We start from the raw sequence: 10,319 nt of genomic DNA on the forward strand, positions 1-10,319 counted from the left end.
AAAATTATAAATATGTTAATAATATATTCAGAAAAACTATTTGATTTAGGAAAATATTTTGGAAAAAGAGCAGTATAGTATTAAAAATTTATATATGACATTTAAATTTAAAATTAAAATATTATGTGAATCCAATTTTTCATTGCTGTTATTATGAGCACATAACTCACCATAAATTGAAACAATGAGAAAATTTTTTTGCAAACAAATAGTTTTAAACTATTTGCCATAAGAAAAGATGTTATTTTAAACAGCTTACAAATAAAAACACGAAAGAATATATGCATAAATAGTGATTATAAATCTGTGAAGCAAAATAAAATGTATAGTATTTGTTTATCATGAATATAATTAAAAAATATTTTAAAAATAGTTTCTTTTTGTAATTATACTTCTAATGTATCTGGCAAGGTTTTTAAGCTATCATATAGTAATATCATACTGAGAAACGGTCACATTTGTTAAATGATCATTTGTTTGATTAAGTAAATGATCATTTGTTTGTCATTTAACTGTGGGTGTTTTATAGAGTATTTTTATTTGATTTACCAAGAGAATAGTCGCATATCAATCAATTTGGTGCAAAGTCATGTAGAATACTGTAATCAGAACAAGGTAAATGATTTGATTCAATCCCCATTGTTTTTTTTTTAAATAAATATTAGTCAACTGGCTAACTAGAAAATTAAATTTGCTGTTTTTACACAAAATTTTGATTAAATTCCCAAGATTATAATATAACAAAATTTGTAATGCTCAATTGCTATCCTATCACAATCAGAAAAATACATTAATCTACTTCACATTAAGTTATAAAAGCTCCTACTCGGGTAATCCTGGTGTGACCATTTCAGCATCCAAAAGAATTGGAGACATGTGCTGAAAAATGCATGGACAACCCAACTGTGAAGAAATTTATTCCAATTGTCATTTGTATTTTATCATATACAGTCATAAGAGATATTACATTATTGTCGAAGACCTAAATAGCTTAAGATGCTTTAAACGTCAGGCCTATGGACATAGAGCAATAGAGTGTAGAAACAAAATTGATTGTTCAATATGCACAGGAGAGCATTACATCAAAGATTGTAAGACGGATATAGAAAAATGCATAAATTGCCTTGAGTCAAATAATAAATATAAGACAAATTACAATACTAATCATAAGGCAAACAATTTTATTTGCCCTTGTTATCAGCATAGAACAAAAATCGTCAGATCAGCGATTAATTACAAAGAGAAAATTAAAGATGAATAAAAAAAATAAGGGATATTACATCATTTATTGCAAATTCTTCATTTATATCCACTGCATGTTTACAAACTTTGTTTGCTAGATGCAACTGGTGAAGAAATTGATAATTGTGTGAAACCTGTGACTGTAATGTGAATCACAGAAACATTATTAATTTTGAAAACAAATTTAGATTGGAAATTATAAATAGTAGGAAAGATCTAACAACCAATTCAAACATTTAACTACTACTACCGATTGGTAAAGTTTATCTAAACATTTTGTAGATTATCTAAAAATTTTGTAGATTATCTGGAAAATTTGTATATTGTTTGGAAATGTATATTAACTGAAAACGTTATAAATTACCTAAAAACTATATTATCCTCCAATAGTAAATGTTACAGATTTGGAGTAAATGATACAGATTGGAAATTAAAGGATGCCTTCAACTGTGAGTTGTTTTTATAGCAGAATTTATAATGTTAACAAGTCTTAAACAAACAAAATAAAGTAGTCTAAAAATTAATTTTTACCTCGTACAGTTTTCATTTCCAAATTAAAAAGTATGACTTCTTCCTCGGGAAGGAACGCCATTAACAGTTTTTTTTTAAACACATCTTTCTTAGCTTACACTTTAATAATTAAAAATAATAAGTTTATAAAATATTAAAACTACGGCACATTAGAGCAGATTATAATAATTATAGTTTGTTATACAATCTTTTTGTATATGTATGTTCACTCACATTACTTTTATTATTTTAAAATAACTGAAGGAAAACCCGCCATATTTGTTAAATGTGACAGTGATAAATGGCGCAAAAATTGATTGGGCGCGAACTTCAAACCAAAAAACTAAATTGTTCAAGAGCGCAAATTTCAAACCAAAAATTTAAATATCGATCTCACTGTAGTTAGTTATTATAATAATATCATCTATAGTCATAATGTTATTGAGTATTATAAATAATTTGTACTATAATATTATTTCACCCATAGAAAAAAAAATTTTGTGTAATATCTAATCTTTTCCGCAGTAGGCATGGTAACAAGATTCTGTATTAGTTGTTAATCAAAGGGTTATAAATATAAATGTTTATTCATTACTATTAAAAGTAAAAAGTGGAAGTCATGGACCGAAAAATTCAATGTTCATATTTATTAGATGCGTTACAGAAACTTCTAAAAGCAGGTTGGGATATATTTACATATAATAGTGATATAATTAATTATTTACAAATGTCTTAGAACTAGTGTATTTGATTTTCGAATGCCTAACCGAAACAATTTAATTTTTCGCTCATTTTTTCGTATGTTGCATCTGTCATATTGGCAATGCATGCCGCTGTCATTATTCTCGCAGTATTTGTTGTTACTTTAAAGAAAAATTGTTTTTTCCATTAAATGTGTGTTGAATTGGCAATATATTCGATAAATGTCATTTTTCATTACATTTTTATATATTTAGAATTATATATCAATCGACAATGTGGTGAAAGTACACATGCTAGTGCTATTCACAAATGTTGTGCTAAGACAGCAAAATATATCATTGTGACAAGTTTTGGTTAAACTAATAATAAAAAGCTTTAGATTATAAATAATTGCTTGTTTGTATTCATAATGTGAAACACGCGACCAACTTATGTCTATTACAAGTCCAATTTAGTATTAAAATAATCAAATAAATATGGATGATGAATATGAAGATGTTCCTGATGACTTCTTTGATGATTTTTCAAATGCAGACTTTATTGAAGGCCTAAATGTTATTGATTCTTGGGAACCACCTTTAGAAAGCTTGCCACCCAAAAATGATATTATTGTTATAGATGACTTAGACGATTGCAAGATTATAGATGAATACAATCAGAGTTCGAATGATAATGTTGCTTCGAATGGTACTGACAAAGCTGAGGAAAGTTTAGAAAAGGATTCTGATGCACTTAGAAATAGAAGTTCAAGTCGACATAGAGAGAGACTCAGGTTGATATATAATTATAAAAAATCTTCATTAGTAAGTGACATATTTTTACTAATTGTTTGATTTTTTTTAGGTTTCAGAACAGGCAGAGTGAAAGGTCACCTTTTCGAAAGTTTGAAGCTCCAGTAAGAAAATACAAAAACTCACCTCTCAGGACATCTCCTCAAAATGAAACCAAAAAACCAACTTCTTACTACGACAGAATATCTAAATCAAAGCATTCAAATGCATCACAGGAATCACGCAGCAAAAGGTCACCCTCACACAGAAGAAGAAGATCAAGAGATCACTTCATGAGATCACGCCGATCTGCTTCCAGAGATAGGCGATTGAGGCTTCGATCAAGATCCAAAGATTATTATGATGTATCAAGAAAAAATAGAAATAGATCTAGATCAAGAACTAGGTCGAGAAATAGATCAAGATCTAGGCGTAGGACAAGGTCCAAATCATTATCAATAACTAGATCTAGACGTAGATCTCGGTCCAGGTCAATTTCAAGAAGACGTAGGAATTTTAAAGATGCTTTTAGATTAGATGATGATGATAGAAGGGGGCATCATAGTAGACGAAGTTTGGATAGCTTTTCTATATCACCTGAATTAGATCATCATAAAAAAAGGTAAATATGTTTTGGAATTTTTTAAAGTCTTGGTGATATGTCCTTTGTTATTCAAACTATTTACATAAATGCATTAATTATTATTAATTAATTTCTTACTTTATTAATTATTAAAAATATGAATAGAATAATGAAATATTATTATTAATTTATTTACAACATTCCTGAAATTTCTTTCATTAAAAAAATCTAGTTGATTTCATTTAAAAAAATTCTATACTAAAGTATAAATTAACCAAAAACGTTGTGGAATTTCTGAAAATGTTGTAGATTGTTTGCAAACGTAGTAGATTGCCTTAAAATGTCAAAGGTGGTCTACCAATGTTGTAGATTGCCCAGAAAATGTTGTTGATGGTCTTAAAACGTTGCAAATTATCCAAAAACATTGTGGAATATCTGAAAATGTTGTAGATGGTCTGCAATCTTTGCCAATTGTCTGAAATCGCTGCAGATTGTCTGAAATTGTAGCAGATTGCCTGAAAATGTAGTAGAATGTCTGAAATTTTTGCAGATGGACTGAAAATGTTGTAGAATGTCTGAAAATGTTGTAGAATGTCTGAAATCATTGCAGATTGTCTGAAAATGTTGTAGAATGTCTGAAATTGTTGCAGATTGTCTGAAAGTGTTGTAGAATGTCTGAAATTGTTGCAGATTGTCTGAAAATGTTGTAGAATGTCTGAAATCGTTGCAGATTGTCTAAAAATGTTGTAGAATGTCTGAAATAATTGCATGTTGTCTGAAAATGTTGTAGAATGTCTGATTCATTGCAGATTATCTGAAAATGTTGTAGAATGTCTGAAATCGCTGCAGATTGTCTGAAAATGTTGTAGAATGTCTGAAATCATTGCAGATTGTCTGAAAATATTGCCGATAGTCTGAAATTATTGCAGATTGTCTGAAAACGTTGTAGAATGTCTGAAATTGTTGCAGATTGTCTGAAAATGTTGTAGAATGTCTGAAATTGTTGCAGATTGTCTGAAAATGTTGTAGAATGTCTGAAATCGTTGCAGATTGTCTGGAAATGTTGTAGAATGTCTGAAATCATTGCAGATTGTCTGAATATATTGTAGAATGTCTGAAATAATTGCATGTTGTCTGAAAATGTTGTAGAATGTCTGAAATCGCTGCAGATTGTCTGAAATTATTGCAGATTGTCTGAAAACGTTGTAGATAGTCTGAAATCATTGCCGATTGTTTGAAAATGTTGTAGATAGTCTGAAATCATTGCAGATTGCCTGAAAATGTAGAAGAATGTCTGAAATGTTTGCAGATTGTCTGAAAATGTTGTAGGTTTTATGCAAATGCTGAGAATTGTATTAAAATTTATAAATTGTTGGAAAAATTTGTAAATTATCTGAAAACATGCACTTACATGCACTATATTGTCTGTAAAGAATATTGATTGTCTGAAAATATTGTACGATAAATATATTAATCTTACTAGAACTACCATTGATGCAGTTTTTGCAAGGAATATTAAATTATAAGTTTGAAAATTACTTATCTCACTTCATTCATCATAAATGTATTATAAATTTGGATTTGGATATTGCTCTATTATTTATTGTAAATTGTTAATGAAACTTTGTCTCAAGGAAACAATGTGAATTCACTAAAAATCATATTGTAATTTAATTTGAAATTTACTATAGTCTATAAATATAATTTGCATTTGTATGTATCATTTCAGACATGCTATTGATAGCCAGAAATTCGATATACGTCGCCAAGATCCTTTATTAAATATTCCAACTTCATCAGCAGCTAAAGAACTTAAAATTAATACTCAACCAGTAATGTACAGCCCAAATCAAACCTTCGAATCAGAGTATAACATGACTGCAGTTACTTGCGCTCCACAAATGCCTCCTTTTCAATACTATCCCCAACAACCATATCCTATCAACCCACAATTCATGCAAATGACTCCAACGTATATGAATAATGCTCAGATCAATGTACCAGGACAAAATCTAATGCCGGTTCAGAATTTACAATATAATTTTAACCAGAATGCAAACATAGCCTTGCCAACAATACCAGAACAAAAGTCTTTGATCAAAAATGAACCGGTTGTAGAAAATAAAGCTCAGGTTGCTAGAAATAAAGTGGAGATCGATGCTAAGAAGGTAAATGACAATATTAAATAAAAATGATACTGATACACTAATTTATTTTAAATATTTTTTTTAGTTGTTTGCCGAAAAGAAATTATCATTGTCTGAATTTTTAACAATGTCAGCAAAGCGCATAGGTCAGTATAATATTTATTTAGTAATAACAAATCATCAGCATTACTGTATATTTCTTTTTTACAGAATCATCAGACAAAGACACAGGCAAAGTGGAAAATAAAGTTAAAAGTAAGTTTTTGTTTTATTTGATACTTATATTAGGTAATTAAGTTGTTTAAATATTTTAGTTTTGAGCGAAAATAATATTTTTATATTATATAATTCGCTCCGGCGGCAAAATTCATATTAATTTCGGAATTCGCGAGTGGAAAGGGTTGGTGAACATTATGTTGAAAATAATTAGCTTGATGATTGTAATTTTTTTTAAAAAACTTTATGACTATCTACAGCAACTCGGTTTACTTATAAATCGTTTAGAAATCTTAATAGTAGTACAAGCAATTTGCCTGAAGGCAAAATGCCATTTACATGTAGTAATTTTCAGAAAGAGAAGTTTATTTTTGCCTAAACATCTTATTTGCTAATTTTGTTTTCTCGATGTTTCAAGTCATTTTGAATCGAATTAACACAAGTCAGTAAGTACAAGCAATTTGCCTGAAAACAAAATGCCACTAGCATCTAGTATTTTATTTTGTATATATTATATATATATATATATATATATATATATTAATATTAATATATATTTGCCCTAAAATCTTCGTTATTTGATGTTTTATGGACGTTTCAAGTCATTCTGAATCGAATGAGATCAAATTTGGCTAGCGGTGCGTGGCATCGTGCCTTCAAGCAAAGTGCTGGAATTTCCCATACCATAATGAAATGGTCAAGAAATTTTAAATGTGCCTGAATTAAAATTAAAACTAGTTGGTATTGGTATTTTGCCTTGAGGCAACTTACATGAACTTCCCGAAATGTGTAAGAAATGACTTAATCAATCGAAATTGAAATTTAGATATTTAGATAAAATTTTCAACTGTTTATTTCATAAATAAAATTATCGTTTTTCATTAAATCTAAACATTGCGATTTCGAATAGAATTTTCTCAAACACATTTGGATTTTCTGTAATTATATTAACTATATTGCACAGACACGTGCTTTTATGCCCTAAAATTGTCGCTTATTATTTTAAATGTTAATGAATTGATAATGTTTGACTCATCACATCACAAAAACAACTTTTGACACAAATTTTGACTATAATATTTTCTCAAACTTTGATGAATTTTTAACATTAAACTATTTGTCGTAGGGCGGTAACATTTTAGTATGTTTAGTACGAGCTTCATAAATATCTACAAAAAAAGGTTGCGCATAAGGTTGACACGCGATTGAAGTAAAACTTATTTGCTACTGTACAAGATGGCATTTAAGTAAAAATAAATACATTATATAACAATTTTCAATATTGTTTATTAGTAATATGGTAACACTCGTGATGCTCACATTTATTAGTTTTAACCATTATACACATTTGTATAATGATAAATTATAAATTATATATTTATAATAGTATTAAAAATATGTATAATAATTAAAAACAATAATGTAATTAAAGTCATACTTCAAATATGACATGATCAGTTTGTCATTGTAATTAGCATTTAGAAATGAACTATATGAGAACGATGAATATTAAATGTAATGACAGTTTCAAAAGTCAAATACAACGGTGACATCAGAAGCACCTATAGAAATGAAGTAATTGATGATTAATAAATTCTATAATATTCGAACATACAGTGGACTATGTTAAACAACGCCTAAACAAATATTGTTTTCGCATCTTCACTCATCATGTAATAATTGTGTTTGAAGAACTTCATGTAATTAAAATTAACATATTTTCATTGACTGCTTGTATTTTTGTTACTTTTTCGCTGGCGGTATAATCTTATTCTTTGAACAGCTGTAATAGCTGTCTTGCCTAAAAATATTTTCCATTTTAATAATTTCAAAGATTTATAGAAACTACGAATAATATAGAAATAATTTCTAAGGAATAGGGCAAAATATTCTTCTGATTCAGGCATTTTTCATTAAATCAAGATTTGTACTACGATGTAACTTTAAAATTTTTATCATTCTATGCTGATTTCCTTGTCGATATCGGTACGCATACAACGTTGATGCCGGTACGCATATAACGACAGATCTCTATTCACATACACAACGACTAATCACAATCGACCCGTATTGAAGTGATTTCATCGAGAGCGAATGACGTACAGTTTTGGCGTAACACATATCCGTTGCATTTGAACGCCTAAAGAAGTTTACTTCAACAATTTTATAAACACGAATTTATGAAAAAACATAACATTAGCGAATCGGATTTTTTTCTGAAAACAAACTTCTCCTTCTGAAAGTTAGTAAAATACATTTTTAGAAACAGAAATGCATGAAATGAATTCTGTTATTAATTTAATTTTTATAATTACAGATATTATAAGTATTATAATTTTTAATTTTTAGTTCTATCTCGCTGTAATGAGGTATTAAGTTACCTCAATGAGCTGGAAAGGTTTCCAAAAGAATTTATTTACAATGATAAACGTTATGCAGACTTTCAAAGAATAATAAATCCTGCTTTACAATATTGTTCCCCGCTACGAAAAATAAAGGTGTCCAGATTTCGATTTACAACAATGCCAGAAGCGATATTAAAAAATAAAACACAAAGAATTCGAAGCTATATGAGAACGATGAATATTAAATGTAATGACAGTTTCAAAAGTAATACAACGGTGACATCAGAAGCGCCTACACAAGTTCCAGGGAAATATCATAAGTTTGTACAGACTGACAAATATGATTGTCTCGACTGTAAAATTCGTAAAGAGACAAAGATGGTAGATCAAGGTTGCCAAGTCAATGTGGAAGAACTTAGAACTTTATCCAACGAATCATCTACAACAAGATTTGATGATAGACCCCAACCAAATACTTTTAGACAAACAAATCCACGCGATTTCAGATTTCAAAATGTTCACCCTTCCAGAAACAATATCCCTTTGAACAGGGGACTGATGAATCCTTGCCAACTTTTGAATGCTCAAGACGGCATGGATTTTTCTGAAGACTTCGATCCAGCACAACTGGATTTGAGACAGACTTTTCCTTTTTCAAATGGACGAAATCCTAATCAGAATATTATAGGTAGCCCAGGAAATAGTAAAAGAAAACGTAACAGGAGCAGAAGAGGCGGAAAAAAGGTTTAAATAATAGATAATTAAGATTTAGTTTAAATTTTTCATTTAATCATTCATGATTTATTAAGTAGTTTTCTACGAACGTATTAGAATTTAAGACCAGTTGTAATGAACCGATTTGCATTTGGCAGGTCCTGTAAATATACTTAATATTTTTAAGAATTAAATGTTTTTATAAATTTTTATTTCAGAACACAATTTAAAGATCACTTGGGCACATATGATTTTCGGATTCTATGGATCAAAATAAGATACTTTGCAGAAGAAACCATACCTCTAAAATGAATTCTGATGTCCCGTGCATTGACCCAAAGATGAGGGTTAAATTTTGAAAAACCTTTCTGGGGGGCGAACAACGGGCATGGGTGGATTGACCTTTCGAAGATAGTGGGGGTTGTTCATGCATTTGGACGCGATTGGGGCACTCTGAAATGGGTCAAAATGGAATTTTTCAAATTTTTACCCTTGCTTTTGGGTCAATGCACGGGACATCAGAATTCATTTCAGAGGTATGGTTTCTTCAGCAATCCATCGTATTTTGATCCCCAGTATCCAGTAAATATATATATGTTTATATCTAGTATATATATATATATATATATATATATATATATATGAGGTTTCTCAGATGCTGAAAGATATTAGATGAAATGGTTTCAGACATCCATTCAATAATAAAAAAAAAATTGTTGAAGAAGAATATCTTCTCATCCTCAGTGCTACATTAAAAAAAATTACATGGAAATAAATAATAACATATTTCCAGAACAATTATGATAACTAAATAATGTGGAAAATAAAAGAAAAAGATTTATAACATAAAATTTGATGCTAAAATATATAGAAACAAGAACAGTAAATACAAAGTTATGGTTAAAAGTAAGTAACTGCATATTACTTTATATTTACTGCTTTATCTCGATAAATATTTAGCATTGAATTTCATGTTATTAACCTTTTTCATTTGTTTTCCAAATTACTTTTAACATTCAGTTGTTTTAGAAATAATTTATTATCTACTTTGTAATTTTTTCAATGTAGAACAGAAGACAAGACAGACTTG

At 28.9% G+C, this 10,319-nt stretch overlaps 1 protein-coding gene across 1 annotated transcript; it reads left to right on the forward strand.

Moving 5' to 3' along the window:
- Nucleotides 1-2,616: 2,616 nt before the first annotated feature.
- LOC113389107 (arginine/serine-rich coiled-coil protein 2-like) lies at nucleotides 2,617-9,353 on the forward strand. Its single transcript, XM_026626165.1, has 6 exons — nucleotides 2,617-3,226; nucleotides 3,298-3,846; nucleotides 5,537-5,975; nucleotides 6,040-6,100; nucleotides 6,165-6,209; nucleotides 8,520-9,353. Exons 1-6 carry the CDS (start codon nucleotides 2,931-2,933, stop codon nucleotides 9,263-9,265), a joined length of 2,136 nt encoding a protein of 711 aa, XP_026481950.1. The 5' UTR covers nucleotides 2,617-2,930; the 3' UTR covers nucleotides 9,266-9,353.
- Nucleotides 9,354-10,319: the final 966 nt, after the last annotated feature.

The sequence above is a fragment of the Ctenocephalides felis genome, unplaced genomic scaffold (genome assembly GCF_003426905.1).
Source record: "Ctenocephalides felis isolate EL2017-DRISC unplaced genomic scaffold, ASM342690v1 CF-g0.4_SCAFFOLD_03573, whole genome shotgun sequence".
Classification (NCBI taxonomy): domain Eukaryota; kingdom Metazoa; phylum Arthropoda; class Insecta; order Siphonaptera; family Pulicidae; genus Ctenocephalides; species Ctenocephalides felis.